At 37.7% G+C, this 27,395-nt stretch overlaps 1 protein-coding gene across 4 annotated transcripts in view; it reads left to right on the forward strand.

The window, feature by feature from the left end:
* Positions 1–27,395, forward strand: part of LOC145676351 (uncharacterized) — a 173,871-nt gene that overhangs the window by 59,094 nt on the left and 87,382 nt on the right. Inside the window, exon 1 of one of the 4 annotated variants that reach the window (XM_081747208.1) lies at positions 8,054–9,510. The exons of the other annotated variants lie outside the window; for them this stretch is intronic. Coding sequence (XP_081603334.1) covers positions 8,058–9,506 — 1,449 coding nt within the window. The 5' untranslated portion in view covers positions 8,054–8,057 and the 3' untranslated portion in view covers positions 9,507–9,510. Of the gene's footprint in view, positions 1–8,053; positions 9,511–27,395 lie in introns of those variants that run through there. 4 annotated transcript variants of the gene reach the window in all.

The following is a 27,395-nucleotide window of genomic DNA, read 5'->3' on the forward strand; positions in this document are numbered from 1 at the left end:
TCAGTTTGCTTAATTATCCGTCTCCCTTACAAGGAGGGTGTCCGAAGTGTGAATCTCAAATTTCAAAAATGTTTGTGCAGATCGTTAGGGGGGCTCATGGAATATAGATCGGCACAACAAATTTCGGCGGAACCCCATATTTGGGTGGGGCAGTGCCCCATTTGCGATTTTCGGCTTTCGTAGTAAAAATCGGCCTTTTGATTTGAAAATTGATTTCTTGTTGTCGACAATCCTTAACATTCGTTTTCATTTGCGTAAAGATACTTCAATTGTGGTTCAGGGATCCTAGTGTGTGAGGGGGTCCCTAGTGGCGGATTTAGAAGGTAAAGACTGGGGAAAGCCGACCCCAGGCTATGATACTATATCATGAGTTTATAGTAAACTTTCAAGAATATATAAATAATAGCTTCAATTATTTTTGTCACTAAAAAAACTGGGGGGAAGCCCCCACGGCCCTGGGCTAGATCCACCAATGGAGGTCTCCCTCACAAGTGTGATACATGTTCCCCTTTATTTTGACGAGCTGAATTCAAATATGGCTTTTTTTTTTTTTTTTTTTTTCGAGGAGCACATGTGAGGCACAGGTCTCTACCTAGTTTCTGGAATGCCGAATCACAAGTTGAAAGATAACTGAAGGGCTGAAGTTTGGCAGAATTCCTGCTTACTTTACGGATTGTATGTTTTACAGAAGTGTTCCGTGCAAAGACTTTTGGAGCACCAACTACATTTCTGGAGTGTTATATCTTCGCACTCATTGCATATGATAGTGTCTTTTAAGGAAAATGACTAACAAATTCTGGTGGATTAACTCAGTAGATTAACAAATTCTGGCGGCCTCGCATCTACATATCCGGATTTATACCAACTACATATGAACACATAATGGTACCTTGGCGATGATAGTTGTTCGTAAACTAGCGATTGTAATTTTATAATGTTGTTACGTTGGTATTGTACATCAATTTGGTGTAAAATTACGAAATTCTTATTTTACGTACAAAAATCCGTATTTTCCATATTCTAAAGACCCAAATATCCAATGGTTGTACAACCCAAGTTGTTCCCGGTGGAATCTGTTTACAAAACGTTTTTTTTTTTTTTTTTTTTTTGGTCCAGAATGTGTTGCTGCGTCTCTCTCTTGTTAAAAGATGACCATGAATCTAGGACCAAGACACTTTTGTCCAATATGTTAGGAACCAAAACGTCACGGATCCACTCCTCCAAATGCAGCTTATTCATCTTTCCAGATTTTGATGCAGAAACATTGACATTTTGGGGCCGGGATAAAGTTTTCTTGGCCTGAGCTCCAAATTTTCCTGTCGGTTCTGGGAATACAATCTATAATGGCCCAACTATTTTCCACTGGCAGACATAAGAGGTATTATTGTATAGCTATGAGATAAGGCATTTTTGGATTGTACAGAAGCTTCTACTTTTTTTTGACTTTGTATGCCTAACATACAATTACAGTGCAGTTCCATTGCAAAACCACTTTGATAGGAATTGTAAGTATTGTCTGTATCGAATTCCGGTAACGTATCCCTGACTTCTAACTGGAAAAATATGGCCGAAATTTCTATTTGTTCTGAAGTGTCAACGTCTGCTCGCGACACGAATTTTGTTATTTCTCGCTACATAATATTATGTTTCCGTTTAAAACGGGTGCATCAACTTTTGGAACCCTTAAAGTTTTCAAGATTAATTTCTTTCGCTTTTTCAATTGCCCATTTTCGAACATTCATGTCATGTACAGGAATGAAACCTCTTTTGGCTTCAATCCATACAGTAAGCACTGATTCTGCCAAACTTCTATTTCAAGCCCTTCAGTTCTCTTTCAACTTGTGATTTAGCATCCCAGAAACTAGGTAGAGACTTGTGTCGCACATGTGCTCCACAAAGAACTTTTAATGACGTATTTGAATTCAGCTCGTCAAAATGAAGGGAGAACATGTATCACACTTGTGAGGTGGACCCCCGCACACAGGGATCCTTGACCCACAATTGAAGTATCTTTACGCAAATGAAGACGAATGATAACGATTGACGACAAAAAATCAATTTTCATATTAAAAGGCCGATTTTTACTACGAAAGCCGAAAATCGCAAATGGGGCACTGCCCCACCCAAATATGGGGTTCCACCGAAATTTGTTGTGCCGATCTTTATTCTATGAGCCCCCCTAAGGATCTGCACAAACATTTTTGAAATCTGAAATTTACACTTCGGACACCCTCCTTGTTAGTCCAAAGGGGATAAACGTGGGATATTCTAAACGATTTCGTTTCATTTTTCACTTTCGTCCCGTGTATTGTTGTAAAGCTTTTTTCGCCTCTTTTCATCTTCTAAATTTATGAATATTTGACCCCTTTTTTTTTTTTTTTTTTTTTAATGCTCGACTTTCGGAAGTAGCCTTGGTAGATTTTGCTCGGGGACGCGGTCATTCAGTGGTAGTGCCAGTGGCAATAGTCGAGTGGTCTTGGGCGTTCGGCTTTGGATCATGAGGCGCAATCCACAGGGGGTTCGAATCCCTCTGAAGAGCAAGGTCGGAATTTTAACTGTCCTGGATATGTATGTGTTCGTGTCCCTGTCGAATATGGTAAAGATCAAAGAGGCCTTGTATACGAGGAAACTCGGGTTGCTCAGGAAACTGAGGTATGATCGATTGATCTTTTTATATATAAAAAAGAAGGTAGCCGAATGAGTAGCCGGTGGGTGTAGCCGAGCGGTCTGAAGTGTTAGGCTGATGATCGTGAGGTGAAGCCCATTGGGGGTTCGAGTCCCTCTGAAGAGCAAGGTCGGAATTTTAACTGTCCTGGATATGTATGTGTTCGTGTCCCTGTCGAATATGGTAAAGGTCGAAGAGGCCTTGTATACGAGGAAACTCGGGTTGCTCAGGAAACTGAGGTATGATCGATTGATCTTTTTATATATATAAAAAAGAAGGTAGCCGAATGAGTAGCCGGTGGGTGTAGCCGAGCGGTCTGAAGCGTTAGGCTGATGATCGTGAGGTGAAGCCCATTGGGGGTTCGAGTCCCTCTGAAGAGCAAGGTCGGAATTTTCACTGTCCTGGATATGTATGTGTTCGTGTCTCTGTCGAATATGGTAAAGGTCGAAGAGGCCTTGTATACGAGGAAACTCGGGTTGCTCAGGAAACTGAGGTATGATCGATTGATCTTTTTATATATATAAAAAAGAAGGTAGCCGAATGAGTAGCCGGTGGGTGTAGCCGAGCGGTCTGAAGCGTTAGGCTGATGATCGTGAGGTGAAGCCCATTGGGGGTTCGATTCCCTCTGAAGAGCAAGGTCGGAATTTTAACTGTCCTGGATATGTATGTGTTCGTGTCCCTGTCGAATATGGTAAAGGTCAAAGAGGCCTTGTATACGAAGAAACTCGGGTTGCTCAGGAAACTGAGGTATGATCGGTATAATCTTTAAAAAAAACAGTGGTAGAGCATTCAGCACTGGTGCTTGGGGTCCCGGGTTCGATCCCAGCCCCTGCCAAGTGAACTATGTGGTGTACAAACACCGTGTGCGTGGGTTTCCTCGGCGTTCCTCCGTTTCCTCACACTTTCTTCATTTCACACATCATCACCGTCTCCTTTAGCCTAACCGTCATAAACGTTGGACGTAAAACTCAAAGATTTGATTCCATTTTTTTTAGATTTTGCTCTTACTAACAGGAAATTCAATTTCTGTATTTATTTATATATTTATTAAACACAACAATCTGTAGGCCCAGTTACAATGTTGCACCTTTATAAATGCATTTAGTCACAGTTATATCCTTTAACAACATTGTACATTTTTACATTGTATATACATTACCGTATACATTTTTCTTATCACATATATTTTAAAGTATATATAAGCAAAGCGTTAAGTTTGTATATTGTCTCGTGACATTCTTAAAACATCTATTCCAGACATCCGTTAAATTGTATTGTAGGAAACACTCACGCTACATATAGGACACTTAGCGAGGATATTTGTTCTTGCCTTTTTGCAGATAACTGTTGCATAATTAGCATTATTTTTTTAAAAATACATCTCATCCAAGTTTCCTAATTAATGTTCGTACACAGATGAACGTAAAACTCTTTTGCAGCATACAACTACAGTAAATGATTTTTAACAAGAAAAATTTTCCGAATATGTGAGTGGCTCGAAAGAACATAATGGTATATCACATTTCCTAACTTTCGTGTATTGGAAAGGAAGATTCAATATTCCCATGCAATATGCAACGAGATATACAAAAAATAGTATCCTCCCATCTGCAAGTACATTTCCAAAATTCAACTACCTACATACTGTTCTGTGTTTCGATTAAACTTATTCCACCTGATAACTCAATTTAACCGGAACTCGCGCTTAAGGTGGATCACTAGGTGTTCTCGGTGCTATGCTAAACGCTGGTTGAATGGTGTGGCGTTGCCAGATAGTGTACAGTGTTTACTCATGGCACATAATAATGGAAGTTATTATGGAATTCTGCTTGGTTACGTACTGGAGAAATTAATTTTCGACCTTTACCCGAATTTACAGCTAAGTTTCACTTCTCGACCTGCAATGCTGGAATCCAGGAATTTTCTTGTTGTGACTATCACAGTAAACGCTCAAATTTGGCAACAAATTTGGCGCAAGCTACTTCTTAAAATTTATTTCCTTAAATGTAAATTAATATTTAAATAAAATGTGAAACATAACACGAGAAACGATCAAAAAATATATTTATTTCCTAATTGGATTGTTAGTTTAAAATACTTTACATATACAAAAAAAAAAAAAAAAAAAAAAATCATAAAAATGAGCACTTCTAGTAAGATCTGACAGCAAGTGCCATCTTGTGTGCTGATTGTAAAAAGAATCAAATATTTTCTTTTATTTGCTACCTCTTTCGATATCAGAAGACACAACCAAAAGACAGTGTCCTTTCTTGTAGCTGAATTGGTTAAACTCCTGGGGCGGTATTCAGAGACAATTCGTTAATCGAGCGTTAGTGGCACACTAAATTTTAGTAAGGAAGTTGCATTTTTTGGTATTCAGAGTCTACTTTGAGTACAACTAAAAACATGATTTGAGTATGATTAACTTATATAACCCCAATGCACCGAGTGAGAAAAATAAATATGGTAACTACGGAAAAGTAGATCAGCGCATGCGTAGTCTGTAAAAATGAAAACACGTGAAATACGAAATACGAAATGTTGTGACGCACGCTAAACCGTGGGTAAAAGATTAGCCTCTGCTCTAGGTTAATTAGTCACATTTGATTAACTTCGTCAAATACTACGTCCTAATCAGAGTCTCTGAATACAATTTTGATAATCATCCATTAGTGAGTCCCTTAATTAGACTTCAAATGGCGTTAATTAGACTTCAAACGAACTCTGCATAAGCCCCCTGATCTCTTAAGGCAAAATTTGCGTTGCACACGAGATTTGTAAAAATTTATCATCTAGTCTCGAAAGCGAAAGGAGAACTGTCATGTTTCTCTAATTTAAGACTGTATTTCTCGTCTCGTGTCGAAAACGAGACGAGAAAATTTCGCGTCTCATGAGGAATACGTATTATACTGTTTTGGTGTTCCGGATCATAGTGGATCGGCTGTTCTCGGAAAACAACAACGAAATGAGCCGAGGAAGCATGCTTCTTTCAGCCAGTGTATCCAAATACTCTTATATGTACGGAAATGGTAGTGTAGTCGAATTGCTGAGGGAGTTTCACACTTTCATCTTTGTTTTTTCATCGGCCACCATGAATCTTCGAATTTTCAATAAAACATTTGTCGGTGTAGGCAAGGCTGACAAGCTAGTACGCGTCGATTCGCCGTCTGTGAAATTTAATTATTATGTATTGACAATGCCCAAATGTACCGAATTGAACGGCAGTATATTTTTTTAAAAATGTAATCTTGCAATAAGGAAGTACAATTGTACGAATATCTATAAAATGTTGTTCTAATCCAAATGCACTTATCACATACCCTCGTTATAGGATTGATTTATTGGGAAATGACACTTATACACCGTACATTCACTGACATAATAATAATAATAATAATAATAATAATAATAATAATAATAATAATAATAATAATAATAATAATAATAATAATAATAATAATAATAATAATAATAATAAATAAATAAATAAAACATTGGTGGTTCAGCAGCCTTTAGGGGCATTTGTCTACCATTGAACTGATATATCACGTGGTGACCTGCGGTGTCACGACTCCCTTCACTTTCTTGTACCCCTTATTCGACACATTAATTGCTTCCCTGTAGCCTCATCGCTAGAGCGCTCGCCTTGGGCGCGCGTGGTCGCAGATTCGTTTCCCGCAGTCACCTCAATAGTTGGGATTCAAAAACAGAAGTGGTTCGGATCCCAATTTAAACTCTGGGTCCCGTTTTTTCATAACTCCTAGCCCCTGAAAATGAAACTAAAAGATGAAGATTGACAGTCGGTCACTCTACCGACTGAGCTATATGGCAACCCATTATTATTATTATTATATTATTATTATTATTATTATTATTATTATTATTATTATTATTATTATTATTATTATTATTATTATTATTATGTGACTTGAGAGCTTCTGGTTTTTAGGTAGCTTCTGATGGTCTCACAATTAACTCGCTTCACTCTCTAAATCTGATTTATGCAGTGTGCGAACTAAGGGACATTGTACTGGGGGAGATACACTGTACTTCAAAGAAGATAACATGGGGATATCCAAAACTTATCATCCAGCACAACAAGAGGAGAAATCCTCCTGATCCACCCGTTAATTCGCACACTGGGTTTATGTGAGCAAACTTCGCTACTATTTCCTTCACGTAGGCTTCGTATCTTTGGTGAAAAAGATACCGAAACACTTCGCTTTGATGCAAAAAATTAAATTGGTGTGGGTGTAACGTCCCTTTTTAGCAGCTCAGGCCATATCAGAGACAGGAGCACAGTGTTGCCCACCACAAACTCACATGGCGAGGCCGGGAAGTGAACCCGGGACCCTTGAACCAGAGTGAGTACCACTGAGCTACCGTGCCCCCTCGCTTTGGTGCAGAAATTGGGCCTAATTAAAATATCAAGTTCGGATAAATAAAGAGTACGTTTGTTATTAAGCACAAGCTCAGTAATTAACTTTCTATTAAACCTATACAATTGTAATCTTTCATCAGTTCTGATTTTTTTTCTTAACTTCCCCTATGATATTTTCTCAACACATTCATTATACCATAAGGCCATGATACCTTCTTCAATGATCAAGCTACCTTCATGTTTGACACTTATTTCACAATGTTCTCTTAGATCTTGTCGGAAAAATGACATTTTGCGTATTTCTTGTGGAATGCGATTTGGCTTTCCTTTTTGGGTAGCCACCCCCCCCCCACACACACACACACTCATTAACAAACAGAAGGAGGTTATTCACCTGACAGCAAACTGTTTTGTTTTTAGGAGGTAGCAACACTTGCAGTGAAACTCGTGAGGGGTGTTGTGTTGCCAATTTTATACAAACAAGCCCTTGGCTTTCTATTTTTCTTTTTGTTGTTATTTTGAAGTGTGGTGACATTTTGTTTGAGGTGCTGCTCTCGTCTCAACCATATTCCTCCTTTTTTTCTTGTGTTCTTTAAAAGATAATTCGTATGTAATTCACGTCATATACCTACGTAGATGAAAATCTGTGCGTTATGTATTCTTTTTAGTGATGCGTGTGCGTGTGCGTGTGTGTGTTGTGTAAATAGGTAAATAGAATTTTAGTTATAGAATTAATAGTACTATTTTCTAAGTGGTATATTTACAAGGCTATTACCACATTTATATTTAAACGCTGCTTTTAGTTCTGGGCTAACTTGATATAATATCAAAATGGAAAATCACAACAGACTTGTTTCTCCCCAGTGTTATAAGAAACAGTCTAAACATATTTTGACAAGTGGCGAAAGACAACTTGTTCTTAACGTATATTCTTATTTTCGGGATGGACCCAACAACCGCATTTCAGTTTCCGAGGCAGTAAGACGTACACACGATGCGACTGGTATTGCAATGTCGACTATTTATGACATAAGACAGGAATTTATTAAAGGGGGTGGTAAACTACAAACGCCGAGGAAAAAGCGTCCAAATGACACACGAAGAACCCGGCTACAAATTTATGACGACTTTACCAGAAGAGCTATCAGAAGACACGTTCATAGTTTTTTCAGAGAAAACGAACTACCCACTATTGCAAAAATTTGTGAACGATTAAATCAAGTTGGTGGACTTCCCAAAATCGAACCATGGACTTTGCGCAAGCTTCTGAAGGAGATGGGGTTTAAATTCATGAGACAAAAGAAGAACTCCTTGTTGATTGATAACAGAGACGATATTGTATCTTGGAGACACCGATATTTGAGGGCAATCAAGAAAGCCAGAGAAGACGGAAGGCCCATAATTTATACTGACGAGACATGGGCGAATTTGGGTCACACAAAATCCAAAAGATGGGTTGACACGACAATCAAATCAGCCTCTCAAGCGCAGCGCGAAGGACTTACTACAGGTCTAAAAGAACCACGGGGGAAGGGGGAAAGAATTATTCTGGTCCATGCAGGATCTGAAGATGGATTTGTGCCTGGAGCGCAGCTGTTGTTTCGGGGGAAGAAAAAGAGTGGGGATTACCATGGGGAAATGAACGCTGAAGTTTATGAAAAATATTTTAGAGAGCAGCTTTTACCGAACGTGCCCCCAAATTCAGTTTTGGTATTTGATAATGCAAGTTATCATTCACGCAAAGCTGAAAAAGTTCCTAGTAAAAGAAGCACCAAAAAGGAAATCCAGATTTGGTTAACAAACAAATCCATCTCTTGGGACCCTTCAATGACCAAAGTAGAGCTTCAACAAATTTTAGAAAAACACAAAGCAAAATATTGTGAAAAATTTGTATTAGATGAGATGGCTAAAGCTGCTGGACATGAAGTTGTACGTTTACCACCTTTTCACTGTGAGCTGAATCCCATAGAAATGGTTTGGGGTGCAGTGAAAGAACACATTGCCAGTGGAAACAAGAATTTTGGAGCGAATGAGGTGCTGCATCTCATGGAAGAAGGCATTAATAAAATAGGGAGGGAGCAATGGAAAAACTGTGTTGAACACGTGAAAAGGTTAGAAAATTGCATGTGGGAGATTGAAGGATTAATTGATCATGATCATGACCCCGTTATCATCAACTTGGAAAGCGATAGTGACACCGATGAAAGTGACGATTTAGGTGTGGGTGTGTTGGAAGATTCTCACAGTGACAGTGACATTGAAATGGTAGATAGAAATGACGATGTAGTATATTATTCTGCTAATTCGAAAAGTAGTAGTGAAACGGACACTGCAGATGAAACTGATGAATTAGAAATAGGTACTTTGCGAAATCCCAGGACCAATCAGGAAAGTAACAGCGACACGGACACTGCAGATGAAACGATTGAATTTGAAATGGGTGTTTTGCGAGATGCCTGAACTGGTGAGTACACTAATTTTACTTGCTTGCGTTATACTTAATTTTGAAGTTAGGTCTACTAAATTGCTCTCTGTCACCAATAACACCAATATTAAAAATAAAAGTAGAATGAGATCGGACCCTGTGGAACCCTGAGAGCATTATTATTATTATTATTATTATTATTATTATTATTATTATTATTTCATCAGTAGTTAGTTGTGGTTACGCTACGAGAAAAAAATAGGGAGGGAGACTGCAATGAATGACCATGTGGCAACGTTGCACTCTATCGCTGGATGAGCGGGAAACACGATTCAGAAGGGTCGTACAGTGCAGCCGGGTATAGTAGCTGGTCAGAACCAGTCACAGGTCTCCAGCCGTTCACTCAGGGACCATCCTGTTAAGATCTTGACTATAACGGAACATACATCAGTTACAGAATAAATATTACTGTGAGTGACTCAAGACACAAGACTGTTCGTTTGACGTGTCTAGAAGCAAGACCCTTTTAAACGTTAGCATAATACAACTATCGTCTCTCCTTGCCGTGCGGGGGAGTCATTGAAGAATGACCTAACGTAAAGCTGATGGGAAGTTGCATCAGGCGAGACGGGAACTCGGATTTCCTCAAGGATATGATAAAGCTTCCTGTCTTCACTTGGCTGTGGTTCCCTCCGACGCCGCACTAGAAAGAAAGAGGAAAAAAAGAAGATGAAATGATAGTAATTGTCCTATTTAAATTATTTACGAAATATATATTTTTTATAGATTATATAACTATTCCTCTAGTTTCTTCATATCTTAAATATAATAAATATCCTTGGACTGTGTAATGTTTTGATATTGTCAGATATCGATATTTCGATATATCGATGATTTCGATATTGATTGTCAATATCCAAATCCTAGCTCCCTCGTTGCTAAGCGGTAAGCAGACGCGCCTTTGGCGTGAGAGATCCCGGTTCGATTCCCGGCGGGAGCTCATGTGAATCGGATTCCACGTTAAGATGTAGGTCCACGTCTTGTACAGTCTCGCTGCCGAAAGGGACGCTAAATTAAAAATCAAATCAAATCAAATATCCAAATCCGGATATTATACAACCCTGTGTATAGCTTCATAGGTTAAAGAAGGACGCATATTGACTAGAGGACAGGGCAACTGATCCAGGGTACAGTACTGTCTATGAGTACTGCAGCATGTACTTGACAAAAGTCCAACACTGAGGTTTAAACACACTCAGGCCTCTTTCTCTCCGCAACCTCTTCTATCTCCATCTCACTCGGCTTCTGTGCCGTCTTTAGTCAATGTGCGACCACCCTAATTCCCGGTGGAAGTACAATATTTTTAATGTTAACACCGTGAACCAACGAACTATGTCTCAATTAATAAAGCATGAAATAAAATCTTTCAGTTTAACGTCCCACGTTTATGCCCTATAGGCTAAGGTAGACGATGATTAAAACAAGTGAATGATGATGGAAGAATTGGTGGAATGAGAAAGTGGGAGAAAACGAGAGTATCTCGAGAAAACCCACGGATACGATGTTGTCCACCACAAGCTTACTTGGTCGAGGATCGAACCAAGTAGGGATGCGCACGAGACAAGATTTGTGACTGTCTCGTCTCGAAAATGTGCTGTAAAAGTGATGTCTCGACTCGAATAATGTATATTCCTCTATTGGAATAGCCTTGTCTCGACTCGAATTAGGTCAGGAAAATCCTGTCTCGACTCGTCTCGTGCGCATCCCTAGAACCAAGGAGCTCAGGCACCAGAGGTAATCGCTCTACCACTGAGCCACCGTCCCCCCTTACGCAGTTAATAAAGTTATCCAAAGAAAAAGAGACACCACTATTGAAGCCGATGTGATGACCACACATTTTCCCACTAAAGCTAGCCGTAATTTCGTGGTCAGCAGTAGATTTAGTCTTAAAAATGTGTGGTAGACAGTGAGCTTTATCGCGGGGGATACCAGGAATTGTCTTCAGGTTATTAGGGCTGTCTTTCCCCATGTTCATCAGAATGTGATGAAACATGTATTCTTTTCAAGGACATTCAATCAAACCATAAAAATTATTATCTTATACAAAGCGTCACCAACTCAGGGAAGTCCATTCTTTTCTTTTGTTTTTTTTTATATTCATCACAAAATAGTGTTACCACCAACATTTGTACGATTTTTTAAAAGAAAATACTGAAAAACATCCTGCCAATATATCATTGTTAAATCATGATCAAGTTCATCACAATCAGTATATTTTAAAGATGACCAAAATAAAAGAAACGCTCTGTAAACTAAATTTTTAGTAAGAATCCAATGAAATTAAGTTTTTAGTTTAACGTTCCACGATTATGCCCTTTACGTTTCAGGAGACAAGTGATTAATAGAAATTAATGCTTATGGAAGAATTTGGTGGAATGAATATGTAGGAGGGAACGAGAAAACACACGGACATAGTTGTCATCTCGATTTCATATAACATAGGGTAGAATCAAGGACTCCGCGTACTACAGAACGCTCTACCACTGAGCTATGATACCCCAACTTAATATATACATATGAAACTGATATTGTAGGTGGTCGAATCACGGGAAAACAACTAAACTGCTTGAAATATATTGAAATAAGTTTACTGATGGATCTAGCCCAGGGCCGGGGGGCCTAGACCCCCCTAGTTTTTTGAGTGACAAAAGCAATTGAATCTATTATTTATATATTTTTGAAAGTTTATAGTAAACTCATGATATACCTATCATAGTCTGGGTTCTGACTGCCCCCCCCCCAGTTCTTACATTCTAGATCCGCCACTGAATAAGTTCTCAGTTATCGTCTAACTAAAGTGGATTTTTGACTAAGATTCGATCCTAAGGGAGGAGGACCAGGGAGTTTATTTATGTCAAAAATCGACTACCTTACAATCCCGTCAAGTTAGGGAGATGATAGCAAGGTATAAAAGTTTCTCGTTACAAATTAACAAACACGTGTCCTAGAGTTTTCGAAAATTCTCGTTTTAAAATTTTCGAAAATTCATATTTTTTTCTCCATATTGAAAGAGACGTTGTCTTTTTGTGGTCAGGTTACGGGAAACGTATGATTCATTTGAATAAATTTTAGAACATACTATATGTATTTTATAGTTTCATCTCGTCTTGATTCTAGTAAAAAAGTATTATAGTCTTGTGTTGTTTTTGAAAATTTATGTGTCATCCAAACATTATGAGCGCAAAAATTTTATGGAGGTACGCAACTCATTCTACTACAAAATGAAAATACAATATCTTCACATTACTTTATCTCTAGCTTAATGCTTTACTATGGTATTACTAAAGTTAATTACTTAAAAATGTATGGCGCGCCTGGTGCTTATACAACCCAAACTCTCAAAGAAGTTTGGCTGGTTCCATACTATTAAGTCTTCTGTTGACTTGAAATAAAAGGTGAAAAATGAAATCTTTAAATATCCCGTCCTACGGTTATACTGCCTAGGCTAAAGGAGACGCTGATGATGACAAATGAAGACAATCATAGTCATACGTCTTGCGAATAAAATCAGAAAACTAAACACTCTCTGAACAAGACTGCACTTATTTAATATAAAAACACATTTACATGTGACGTTTCGATCTTCTAGCCAAGATCCTGATCAAACGTACACTCCTTTGCCTAGAGGATCTTGGCTAGAAGATCGAAACGTCACATGTAAATGTGTTTTTATTAAATAAGTGCAGTCGTGTTCAGCAGTGTGTTTAGTTTTCTGACAAATAAAGGAAATGGTGGAATGAAGAAAGTGGGAGGAAACGGGAGAATTCCGAGAAAACCACGCGTATGGTGTTTGTCCACTATAAAGCTCACTTGGAGCGAGCTGGGATCGAACCAAGGATTCTATGCACCAAAGGTAAACGCTTTACCAATGGGTCACTGCAGCCCTCTGTTGACTTGATATCAATAAGTTTGAGCATACGAGAGCTTATAGTTGTGCTCCAGATGTGTCTGTGTATCTACGTGATGCTTTATTTGTGAACAACTTGTCCAGATCTGAATGAAATTTGGTAGACTAGTATCTTATCGTGTAATGAGTAAAGACCATTATATTTGGTAGCGAAACTTGACCAGGGAGAAGCTCGGCTTGACTCGTCTTGCATGTGATACTTTATTTCTCGGTACCTATCTGAAAGAAATTTGGTGTGCAAGTAGCCCATCATCCATAGCAGTGATGGTTACTTTTTCGGTAGAGGAAAAAAACTTTAGGGAGACCAATATAATTAATTAAAAGTAACAATATTATGTTTTACAATTTTTTCCATACTAAATCCTATTAATACTTGAAGTTTCTCATAACCTGATAAAATATAAAATATTTTCACATAATTTTCGCTGTTGCTTATTGTTTTAATACTTCTGTTGAGGTAACCAAGCTCTTCAACACATATTTTGTCGTTGTTAGTAGTAGAAAGGATGTTAGGCGGAAAGCTTTTAACTGTACTTCATAGCTAGCTGGAAATACAAACGAATAGTTTAATGAGCTTAGTTGTGGATTAATGATGGTAAATGAAATATGTATTGATGAATAATTATTCATATATTACGTAAGAGTTAATATAAATGACGAATAAATAAATACAAATGTGAATAATGAATATAATATGATTTTACGGTATATGAGTAATGTAATTAAATAATATGAGTGGAGGAAAATGAAGAGAAAGTGATTACATGTTATTGAAATTAGTCTTCTATAGATCCTAACTCTTAACTATTAATATTGTGGCATAGATATAGCTCATACGTGCCTACCAAACCTCGGATATATACATAGATGTAGCTGTACACAGCAAAAAATGAGGCGTTGAAACAACACAAAATGACTACCGCTTTGGCGTGTTATTTGTGTGTCAGTTCAATACCAAGCACATCGCCTTCAGAGTATATCAGAAATACCTCGTTACTGACTATGAGTATTTGCATCGTTTTTTATTGTTTGGTGTGAACAAAGCTTTGTGAAATATATTTCGCATTTGTGGTAAATAACTAATAACATTTTATGTTTTCTGTAATCAGTCACAATAATATTGTTGTAAACTGACAACAGTTACACAGATAGCGGTGCTTCCATCTATTTTCTTTATCTGTTATTCTTGTTGAGTTGAGTTGAGTTGATTTTAGTTTAGCGTCCCTTTCAGCAGCGAGGCTATATGAGACGTTGACCTACTGATTAACGTGGAACCGAACCACATGAGCTCCCGCCGGGAATCGAACCCGGGTTTCCCACGCCTCTGTTATTCTTGTGTCTTAACACTTATGAACAGAAGATCGCAGGACTGTTGCCTAAGTAAGTGTTGTCAGACGATCCACAGGTTTACAACAATATTATTGTTACCGATTACAGAAAACATAGAACATTATTCATTACTTGGCATAAGTGCCAAATATATTTCGCAAAGCTTTGCTCATTATTAAACGATAAATACCAATGCAAATTCTCTTAGGTAGTAATGAGTTATTTCTGATATGCTCGGAAGGCGACGTGCTTGGTGCTGAATTAACACACAAGTAACACGCAAAAGTGGTAGTCATTTTGTGTTGTTTCAACACTTCATTTTTTACAGTGTAACATAGATGAAGTGCATCATACTCTACAGAAAGTAAGAAAAACACTAAACTCCTGGTACAACAATCCAGGACTCAACAGCTTATTTGTTGCGGCGCTTATGTCTCTGAGGTGATGTGTGGTCAGAATATCGGCTCCCATTGCCGATAAGCGTGATTTTCTATACCGGTGTTTGCTACTTCTTTCAATCAAGTACCTTTCCAAATGTCGACTGAATATAAAATCCGTGCTAAGTGTCAAAAATGGAAAACCTCGGTTTAATGTAAAAATGTGGCTTATGTGCCTAACACTGATCAGTGAAAAACTGGGTCTCTAGTATTCACTGTGGAAGCAGTTCAAATAATCCTCAAAAGAATGCGCGTGTTTATATGTCCTAATAGTTCTGAAGTAACACTTGGGCTGTTTACTCAATATTTTCGTTTTGGCACTAAGCACGGATCTTATATTCAGTCTACAATTGTCCTCACGGACGCTGCAATCTCAACACTCTCAGGTGAATGCAAATGCTCTAACCAGACCTGGCACTACAATTGACCTGGCGTTTGCATACACGCAAGAGAGTTATTACAGTTGAAATGCTAATGCTTCTGTAAGAGAGATAAATGCCAAATCCACTTTGTTCTTACGTATTGTAAAAATTAAAAATGAAACTAAATTTTATAATTTAACGCACCATGATTATGCACCGAGGCTAAAGGAGACGGTGGCGATGATAATGAATAAAATTGAGAAATAATGAAGAAAGTGGACGGAAACGGGAGAACTCCGACCAAATATATGCACATGGTGTTTGTCCGCCACAAAGTCTATTTGGATCGAAAGAGGGATCATACGCACCAGAAGTGAAAGGCTCTATCATTGAGCTACCGCGGTTTCTTCATAAAAATTTGAAATACTGGACTTATTTGATTTTTGGTATCAATTCCTTTAATTCAATTAATAAAATTTTTCCTTTAGTAAAATTTTAAACAAGGTCGTTCCCAGGCCAGGAGGCAATGATGATTTCAGGGGATGGCTCAGAGAGAAAATCTGCCCCAGGTGAGATTACCTTTAGCATATGTATAGTTCTTTTACACGTACGTGTCATTAAAGCAGTTTGGTACAATACTTCTCTTCACTTCTTTTAATTTTTAATTAATTTTTATATTGATAGCCATTTATTTCTAGGAATTCAGTGATTATCAACTAAAAATCAAGTGGATATTTTGAAATATGAAGCTTGCCTAACTTTAACAATAATATCTTATTAAAGTTTGACGATATTAAATCGTAAAATATTACGATGTTGTTCTGTATGTTTGCGAAACATGGTCGCTTACTCTGAGGGAAGAACATAGACTGAAAGTATTTGAGAACAGGATCCTGAGAAGAATATTCGGACCCAAGAGGAACGAGAATGGGGAATGGCGGAAGCTTCATAACGAGGAACTACATAATTTATATGGTTTACCCAACATTGTTAGGGTCGTCAAGTCTAGAAGGCTTAGGTGGGCGGGTCATGTAGCTAGAATGAAAGAAAGTAGAAACGCTTTTAAAGTCTTGACTGGAAGACCAATCGGAAAACGACCATTAGGAAGACCTAGACGCAGATGGGAGGACCATATTAAGATGGATCTCGCAGAGATAGGAATACAAAGTAGAAACTGGATGCAGTTAGCTAAGGATAGAAGTCAGTGGAGAGCTTTTGTGAACGCGGCATTGAACCTCCGGGTTCCATAGGCCATAGAGTTAGTTACTTAGTTAGTTAAGTTTGTGACACCGTATGATGCTGATTTCTGTACTTAATCTATATATCTAAAAATGAAAGTGACTATGTTTGTAACTTAATAGTTAGTTCTTGAACCACCCAACCGATCTCGATCAACTTTTTAACATAGATGAGGTTCACTTTGATGGTACAAGTTAGGGGAGGGGGAGGGAGGGGTAGATATATAAAAGTGATTGAAAATGTCCGATGTCAGTATCGCATCCATAGTTTGTGGTCCTTAAGTTGATTGGTGACAGTTTTGGAGCCCTTTATGTGCAAAATGAAATGTATTATCCCCATGCGAAGAAAGGCATTCTACTAGTCTCGTATGAACCATAAATATCGAGTGTTTGTGCAAAGTGTATTAAGTCACACAACTACATATTCCAGTCAATTCCAGAAAAGTATCACTGGAAAGTAGGGATGCGCATGAGACGAGTCGAAACAGGATTTTCCTGACAAAATTCGAGTCGAGACACGGCTCTTCCAATAGAGAAATATACATTTTTCGAGTCGAGACATCACTTTTACAGCACATTTTCGACACGAGACAGCCACAAATCTTGTCTCGTGCGCATCCCTACTGGAAAGACAAAAAAAATCTCTATACTTGTATGTATGAGGCTAAGTCAAATTCAAACCGAAGTTATCAACTTCTGTATTCAGAATTATCACCAATATGCTTAAAATTTCAATTCAATTTTCCCACAAAACGGTCCATTGCTGAAGCACCCGAGAATCATAATTTATATGAGTGAAGAAATAAAATTGTGTAAGTATACTGCACATGTTTTCTCAAACCTTCCTATCCTCATATCTTATCTACGCTTATGTTTAATGTGAGCTACCTCTATTGTCATCTGTACCCTTCAATTAACAAAACAAACGTATTTAGGTTGACAACTTATCTTCCAGAAACTTAAAATTTTCTGTATTAGAAATAAAAATCTTAAGTTTTAAAATACATTAAAAAGAACTTTTCTCAGACTTTTTGGGTTTCATAACGGGTAATGTCTCCTCTTTGAGTGCGAATTATTGCTCTCCCTCGCCCACTCCGCATGTTGAGAGCCCCTTCCTGGGTGAAATCTTCTTAAATTACCATTCCCTGGAAAAGTAGTAACATTTATATGGTACGTCGTGGTTCATAATGAAATAAATATCACAAATTCATCTGTTTTTCTTTGTTTTCTTATTAACTTGCTAATCACCTGTAACATATGATCTGTGGTCGCGTGCTATAAGATTACCTTCTTATCTGTGCAACTCTTAAAATTATTGTGACATTTAAAAATAATAATAATAACATTTTCGTAGATAAAAGAAGATACTGTGTGGTACACTCCTTACGTCAATAAAAATGACTCCGCTCTTCAACTTAAAATATTAATATCCAATCTGCAGATAGCTCTACTCAACATTTCGTAATATTAGACTACATTATCTGTTGTTTCCACTTTTACAAAGGTATCTCCAGATTAACTGTTATCAGATAAGAGAATGCATTTCATAAAGTACATATTATTTAATTCTTTTTTTTTTACGTCAGAGCTGACCATTCAATTAATAAAATCATTATCAACTGATGGTCAATGATTATTCATTGTCAAAAATGGCTAAGAAATTCAATGATGCCATAGCAGAAGCAGTGGTGGATTTACATGGAGTTCGGTGGGAATCTCTTTTGGTATTATTTACTTTGTATTTTTTATGAGTGAAGTAATGATTGATTGATTGACTTTTATTTATGTCTTTTGTCAGCAGCGAGTTGATATAGAATGAGACTTGTTGTTCAAAGTGGGACCTGAGTCACTGCAGTGTGTTCGATCCTCTCCTTATCGGGAATTGAACTCAAGGCATCGTGCAGAAAAGACAAACGCGTTACTTATCCAATCACCGAGGACTAATTTATATAATATCCAGGTAATAACGTTAACATTCGAGCTGTGACCATGGTTTTTCATAAGGAAGGGGTAAGAGGGGTTATTGCCCCCTCCCTTGCCACTCATTTTGCTTATACAAAATATTTTTTAAAAAAATACGTATCATCATTAGTAAACTAACTAGCCATTTACTTCATTACTCGTATTTCTATGTAAAATCTATTACATTTGGAGTGTTTTTATCGCAGGGTATGAAAAACAACACATAGCAGCCTCAAACTAATGGACATAATATGAGTTCAAAGCAACTGCACATCAGGATGAATATTCATTCCAAAGTCCCTTTCTTGGCATCTGGGTAATCTCTTGCCCACGAGACAAGAAGTGCATTTTTAAATTCGAGGCAAGACCTAAAAATATGACAATTCTCGTCTCATTTTCGAAACGACAATCGAGACGAGACGAGACATTGTTCGAGTCTCCTGGTCAACACTAGTTCATCTTAGTTCTTAGATCTCCAACACTGTTTTAGTGTTATATGGTTTATATTATTATTATTATTATTATTATTATTATTATTATTATTATTATTATTATTATTATTATTATTATTATTAAAGGAAAATTTGACGACCAATAGAAAATTTACTTTTTGCATTGTGTTATGATTTATGAAAATTTGGCATTGCTAAAGCAAAAGAAATAAAGAGCAGTTTGAGAAGGCCGAAACGGAAGAAAATTAAAAAGAAAGAAAGAATAAACTGTGTGTGTCATCAGCACTGATAAAATGAGGTCGTTTGGGAGGCTGAGAAGAAGAAGAAGAAGACGATAGAAGAGGCCTACCTCAACACAAGGAGAAAAATGGTGCCACTCGGTCGAAAGAAGCTCAATTGATGTGTTTGTTTGCAGATCCTGACGTTTATTCCACAGCTTTTTCTTCCTCTGTCTGTCGTTCAGTACAAACTCTTCTTGTTTTGACATGAAAAAGTCGCTTCTGTTCTCTTCACTCTTTCCACCATCAATTTCTCTTTCTTTGCATCATGTCGACTTGACAGTATTTTCAACCAAATGAGAACTATTTTCGACTTAATCCCTATAAAATCAATGTATCATATAGTTGTCGAGATTCTTAATATCAATTAATGGCAGTTAAGGTGATAGTTAATTGCATGGTATGCAATGTTGTCCACGAGTCCAAAAATACGATTTTCCCGCCTCGTCTGGCAAATTTTGTGGAAATATCGTCTCGTCTCGATTATAAAAGAATTTTTTGTGGTCTCGTCTCGATTCTCGAAAAAAAAAATGTTTTTCTTTCTCATGTCGATTTTTTTTTCCGTTTCGTTTTGTAGTCTAATGTTCAAGATTTATTTCCCCCTTTAATTCCATTTAGAAGTTATCAAAATTCTTCTGTCGTGACAGGTCCACGAAAAGTATGATGTAACAACATTTAAATCATATTTATTATAATATTCATGTATATTATGCAATGACTTATGTATCTTAAAACGTTGACAAATGCTCTTAAATTGTGTTCGTACAATCGCGTTTATCAATTCATAGGTTTTATACTAAAACATATTTTCAGAACTAGTTTTGTCAACTAGTGTTGGCAGCAAGAATTGTGAAATTTCTCGTCTCGTTTAGAATTTATTTTATTATTATTATTATTTACATTTTATTTATTGAACAAATTCCCAGATACAGTCAGGGGCGGACCAGACCAAATTTTCACCGGGCAAAGTGACTTTTTGGCGCCCTCCCCCCTAATACTAGCCTATATTTTACATTTTATCATAGTGTTTTTAATATTTTATACCCATTTTTCAAAGACATTCATTACCTAGGAGAACTTCACAAAGAATATGGCCCGCTATAAACAATACCAACCCCCCCCTGCTTCGGGAATTTGTCTGGTGGCTAGCATGCCTGCCTTCTGTGGTCCCGGGTCCAATTCCCGGTGGGTTACTGTTGAACGATAAAAGTGGTTCGGATTCCACTATAATCAGTATCCACATTTCCTTTGTCCATTAAGGCATAACCGTGGAACGCTAAACTCAAGCAAACAAACAAACAATATTTACTCCCCCTCCACTCTGTATTCTACATGCCATCTCCCTATTTGTCGATATAGCTCCCTTAGTACTATGAAACTCTCTTCTTCCATGGTGAAATGGAAAAAAATATGTAATTGCCGCTACTTTACAAGAATATAAACCAAAAAAGTCAGTTGAAAACAAATTATAAAATTTACTTATTGAGGCTAGTTTTGGCGCCCCTCTGACTCAGGTGTCCCGGGCAGTCGCCCGGGTTGCCCGGCCCTTGGTCCACCCCTGGATTAGTGATGAGCAAATGCAAGACCAAGACCAAGACCCGGGTGGTCTTGGTCTTGGTCTTGGTCTTGCACATGCGGTCTTGGTCTTGGTCTTGCACTGGAACCCTCGGTCTTGGTCTTGGTCTTGGTCTTGCACACCTAGTCTTGGTCTTGGTCTTGGTCTTGCACACCCAGTCTTGGTCTTGCTTGCAAGAGTCTTGCAAGTTTTGCTTTTAAGAAATCTATGATTTTCATAAGTAAATTTTACTCTGTATATAAGGGATAATAAATCCTACATTGCGTCAATAGTTAGGGAAATACAATGTATGTTTCTAAATGTAATATATTTTACCTTCGTGTAAGTGTGATGATACTGTACAACATAGGCGATGACCTTTACTTTTTTTTTCAATGGGTGATCACGCTTCACTACTTATAAGATAAATCACATTTCGTAATATTTTTATGTTTTAACAGATCAATACTCCACTGGTTCCCAAACTGGGGAGGCTACCCCTGACAGTGAGACGCATGAAAGAAAACCAAGACGGCACATAAATTTTAAAATTATTTTTACACTCGAAAGGCGTCAGATTTTTTTCTTTCCAACCACGATTAGCTCATCTTTGTATTGAACAAACTCCCAATTAAATATTGAAATTTTGTTTTACTGATTCTAATATGTACTGTATGGGGCAGAAACAAGGACATTACGCAAAAACGATGAAACAGTTAGACTTTCGAAATGTGGGCATGGAGAAAAAAGGAGAGAATCAGCTGGGTTGAACGGAAAACGAATGCGAAGGTTTTAGAAATAGTAGCAGTAGGGGAGAAAAGAAGAATTTTAGATGTAGTGAAGAGGAGGACATTGGCTGAGGAGAAACTGTATTATGAGGGACGTGCTAGAGGGTGGGGGCGAAGGAGATTGTAGTTGATGAAAGATATTAAGACAGAATATTGCTACGTTAAGACGAAGAGACTAGCTGAGAACCACAGTCATCGAAGCTTCTCAGCTGCAGCAAGTGACCTGCCAATAATGGCAGAATAGCTATTATTATGACGATGATGATATGTTTTGCAATATTGACCAAAATAGAGAGAAAAATTAAAATAATAATAATTAAACCTCTCAATATTTTAGAATATGAAATGAAATGAAATTTGTGAGTTTTACGTCCCACGTTTCTGCCGGTTAGGCTAAAGGAGACGGTGATAATGAAAATGGTGGAATGAAGAAAGTTGGAGGAAACGTTATAACCCCGAGGAAACCCACGCACACGGTGTTTGCCCACCACAAGGTTCACTTGGCGGGGGCTGGGATCGAACGCGGGACCCCAAACACCCGAGCTGAACGCTCTACCACTGAGCCACCGCGGCCCCAATATTTTAGAATAATTTGAGTGAAAACTGAAAACGACTCAACTGTCTATGTCTTTTGTGTAAACTCAATTTATATAAATACTTTTGATCTACATTAGAAATACATAATAACGGCATCAAACTTCAAGTTATTTGAAATAAGTACGATATCACTCTCAGTTGTGAATATAGATTATTTATTGTTGTATAATGTTATATCGTTGAATCCTAGATATGCCGTATACCTAAGTGGGCTATAAGTTATATTGATAAACAATTATTCAACGTATAAGCATCCACCTATGAAATCAAACTTGCGGTCACATGCGCTAAGTTTTTGTCACTGTCATGAAAATGTTATTTCAATATTAATTTTATAAGTACACATTAAAAATTTCCAACGGATGCTTGAACCTCAGAGCCAAGGCCATATCCATGTAGTCGGCACCTATGGTGTACGGAATTGCCGATGTTCAATACTACATTTCTTTAGTTTTGGAAGAAGAACACCGTTAATATGTTTTGAAATGGAATGAAATATCTACTTTAATGTCCCACGATCATTACGCTGAGGCTAAGGGAAACAGTGATGATGAGAAATAGTGGAATGAAGAAAGTACGAGGAAACGGGAAAACCCACGCACAGGGTGTTTGTTCACCGAAGAAGCTCACATAGCGCAAGTTGCGATCGAACCAGGGCCCCATGTACCAGAGGCGCACGCTCTGCCACTGAGCTACCGTGTCCATAACATGCTCTAGTTTATTTTTGCTCATCCACTTCTTATGGACACAACTATTCTTCGTATGATTTCCCAAAATCCAATCATGGGCCGTCGTGAATGATCAAATGATGACCAAAGTAAATCAGACACTGAAGTTCTTATATCTTGTAATAACTCATATAATTATGCTGTCGGTCGTCTCGTGAACAACCGATTCAAAAAACTACATACTGTAGCTATATGTTACAGCAGCAGATCGACTCACATGGATTGCATAAACTACTGGGAACACATTCACTCCGGCGGTACTTTTACTGGAGCCAAGAAGTTCACGTGAAAGATGTAATGATTTTTCCTCTTCCTTTTTACATTCTATCAAGTAGTACCTTACTTGTGCAAGACTCTTGCGCAAGAGTCTTGGTCTTGGTCTTGGTCTTGCAGGTATGGTATTGGTCTTGGTCTTGGTCTTGCACCCCTTGGTCTTGGTCTTGTCTTGCATCGGGATTCCTGGTCTTGGTCTTGGTCTTGGTCTTGGTCTTGCATGCAAGACTCTTGCAAAAACTGCAAGACCAAGACTCTTGCGCTCATCACTACCCTGGATACAGCATAATTTTGTCATTTTACACAGGAAAATGTTAACAAACAGAAAAAAAGAAAAAAAGAAAAAATAGAAATAAAATATCAATAACAATAACAAGAGTAGTGCCAACAAAGAGTGCGAAGTAAAATTATTTGACCAACACCCCTTTAATTACTCTGTCGAACACACGGGTAGCTCGAAAACATACCCACCTCAATTGTTAGATGATTATAATAGTTCGGTATTCTGTGAAGAAAGAAAAAAAGACCACAGATTACCAGCCTGGAGCGGGCAAAATGGAATAGGTGGGTATTCCAGGTTTTGCTGAAAGGGACACGTAAGGATACTTCTAGAAATAGGATTTTTGATCTTAACTTCCCATTAACTATGTTATGAAGACATTTCAGGTTAGAGATATTTTTGCGTACTCCCGGGGTCTCGATATTAAGATATCACAAAGTTCCTCCTTGGGTAATATTTGAAGTGCTGGAATACGGAAATTGTACTATCACAATAAAGAAATTGAGAGCAGAATCAAGTCCAGAGATATATGTAGGTGCGACCATGCAGTGTTGTCAGATGACGTGAAATTTCCCGCAAAATGGGAAATTCTTAGGATTGGTGGGAATGTGGGAAATTCTGGTTGAAAATGGGAAATTTTGTCAACTTTTCTTTCTTTTCATGACGTCTCTTTCTCAGTTTTTGTCTTCATCTCTTTGTACATGGAATAATACATGGATTGGAAGCTTCTTTCAAGGTCAAAAGAACCAAAACAGCAAGAGAGGATTATAAACAACTGATTGTTAATCGCGCTAATATCCATTTTCTGCGAGAAGATAGAAGGGAAGGAGGGTTTATGGCCCTTTGCTTACTATATTTATGGCCAATCATTCACTGAATGTTAGGGTAAAGTGAAGGGAAGGATGGAAGGATATAATATTTGGAAGTAGAGCACATACGTACACACACTCAAATATCAATATTTATACCAAATAAATACAGTTAAAAGTAGAAGGATGGCCCTATAATAGATTTCTCTTCCCGTAGGAAAGAATGTACTTCTGATTGATTGTTCAGAGTTATTTGATTTTAATTTGAAGTTATTAATATAATGATTAATTAATTAATTAATGATTGATATTCTTTCTTGGCGGGAAATTTTGCAACCGATCGGGAAATGTCAGGGCTTTGAGCGGGAAGTCTGCTATACTGAATCTGACAACACTGTGGCCATGGCCCGTGTGGGAGAGCAATATTCGATCTTGGGCGCTATTAGAGTTTATAGAATGTTGCTAATGATGCCACAGTGCGTAGTTCAGTAAAAGTGTTTATAGTCAAGATCCTCGTCTCCTGGGCAATACTCTTAGATTCTCTTCTTCCCCTCCCTCCTTTCCTTGTTTTTCATGAAATCATATTAGCTTAAAAAAATGTTCTCATTGGTTCGAAAAATTAAGCATATTACAATGTAGCGGACATGCATTAATTTCATAGGTACCTTTTATCCAGGTACCAACATGTGAGACCTCTTATATAGAACACGTGAACACTCATATAGAAAGTATTATAAAACATGCGTTTTCAGTTATACGTCTGGTGTACCTTAAGTCCAAAAACTACAGAAATTACGCATGTAACCTATCTTTTTAAGTACGCCACTTACATTTTTTTTCTCAGTGTGGGAGCGCTCAAAACAAACTAGATCTTTCCAGTAAAAATTTCCAAATGATAATGACGTACAAACCTTGAATCTACGGCAATCAGAGTGCGAACGGAATCTTCCTAAATGAAACTTTATATATTTTTTTTAAATTTGATTTTGAAAGGGTTCAATTATTTTCAGGCAGGTTAATACGTTACAATATTTGAGTCAGTGTTATTTGTTCTATGTTTAAAACAGTTGAAGCGATTTTATCCTTCTGCATTCATTTGGTAGTATTGAACTTAGACATATTTGAAATACATCAAAAACCTTTTTGAGTTAACACCTAAACCCTAGAGTGAATCAAAGTTAAAATGTCACACTCTTATAACATTTAGGGTAAAAATGAAATATCTAGGTTTACGTCCCACGTATTTGTACTATATAGGCTAAAGGAGACGAATGTATCATTATGAAATGATTGGTGAATTTTTATGTGAGAGGAAACGGGAGAACTCCAAGAATTCCCACGGTCACGATAGTTTCTATCACGTGACCTGGGATTGAACTAGAGACCCCGACACCAGAGCTAAGGGTTTTATCTTTAGCTACCATGTGCCTGTCCCTCTAGTTGGGCTAGAGGCAATAAATTATTCGTAAAACTAAACTATTATGAAAGAATTTGTGGAATGAGAATGTGAAAGGAAACAGGAGAACTCAGAGAAAACCCACATACAAGGTATTGTCCAGCACAAGCTCATATTCCCTGGAATCGAACTAGGGACCGTTTGCATTGGGGATAATCACTCTACTACTTGTGTCCACGATCTTCTAATGAATGTTATTAAATATTCTACCGTCAGAGGGTCACAAACACAGAAACTTCGAGTACAATTAACTTTCATGTTCCTTAATGGGACTCGAACCAGTGATAGAATATGCCTCGTGCTTTGTTGCCTAACACCCGAGATCACTCGGCTATCGCAACTAGCTATAACTGAGCTGCTATGGCCCCACCATTTATTTCCAGTGTTCTTAATCTGTACTTCGACTTTCGCTAACTCATCGTCGTAGGATTTTTGTTCTATTTAGCAAATTATATACGTTCTTCTCCACATCTACATTTCAAATCTTTCCAGTCATTACTCATCGTTCTTTGATAATGTACTGTACATGTTTCCAGCTCATTGGTTTGAATCAATTTGACCTAAACTCGTTATCGAGAATATTACTTTCAAGAAGTGTGTAATGAAAATCCATGATTCCGTAGCAATTTTATGGAATTTCTGCACATATGATGTAGTCTTAGGGCTGAGAGGAACATTAAACTCCAGATCACCCAACGTGCTCCTCTATGCTCAAATTTCGACTAGTTCTTCCTAGCTCCCCCATAATTTGCACATTTCAACTAAGACCTCCTAAAACTTAAACATCTCTTGGTCTAATTATACAGTCTTATTGTGGAGCAGCCCTTTCCGCTGGTCCAATGACTAACAAGTGTGCCTTTGGTGTTCGTGGTTCCCGGTTCGATTACCGATGGGAGAGCAAAAAAATCTAATTTTACTATCATTAACTTTCATTCATCATCCGTCTCCATTAGCCTAAAGAGCAAAATCATGAGGACGTTAAACTAAAACATTCCTTTAATTTATTGTGGAGCAGGCCCGAAACCAGCCACAGAGGTTTTGGGGGGCATGGATATGTTAGGGAGGAAGTCATTAAACATTCTCCTACAATTGTTTTTTGTATTAATAATAGCATTTTGTATTGAGGCCTGTAGGGGCCACTAAAAGTTTCCAGGCACCCCCTAGCCCCCCTCCGGTTGCGGGCCTGTTCTGGAGTATAATTCTGTCTTATGGATATCTTTAGAAATTAATCATACAAAAGTTACTGAAATCAATATGAAACGGAATAACTGTAGAATAACGTGTAATCGATATTGGCTGTAACATTGTAACCATGAACACACCACACCGATGTCAGTGGAAAGATTATTTCTGAGAAACTTCAGAGGCTTTTTAACTTTTGCTTGCTTCATCTTTCTCCTCTCTCTCTCTCCC

Source organism: Thermobia domestica, unplaced genomic scaffold (assembly GCF_964235325.1).
Source record: "Thermobia domestica unplaced genomic scaffold, izTheDome1.hap1.1 HAP1_SCAFFOLD_112, whole genome shotgun sequence".
Classification (NCBI taxonomy): Eukaryota; Metazoa; Arthropoda; class Insecta; order Zygentoma; family Lepismatidae; genus Thermobia; species Thermobia domestica.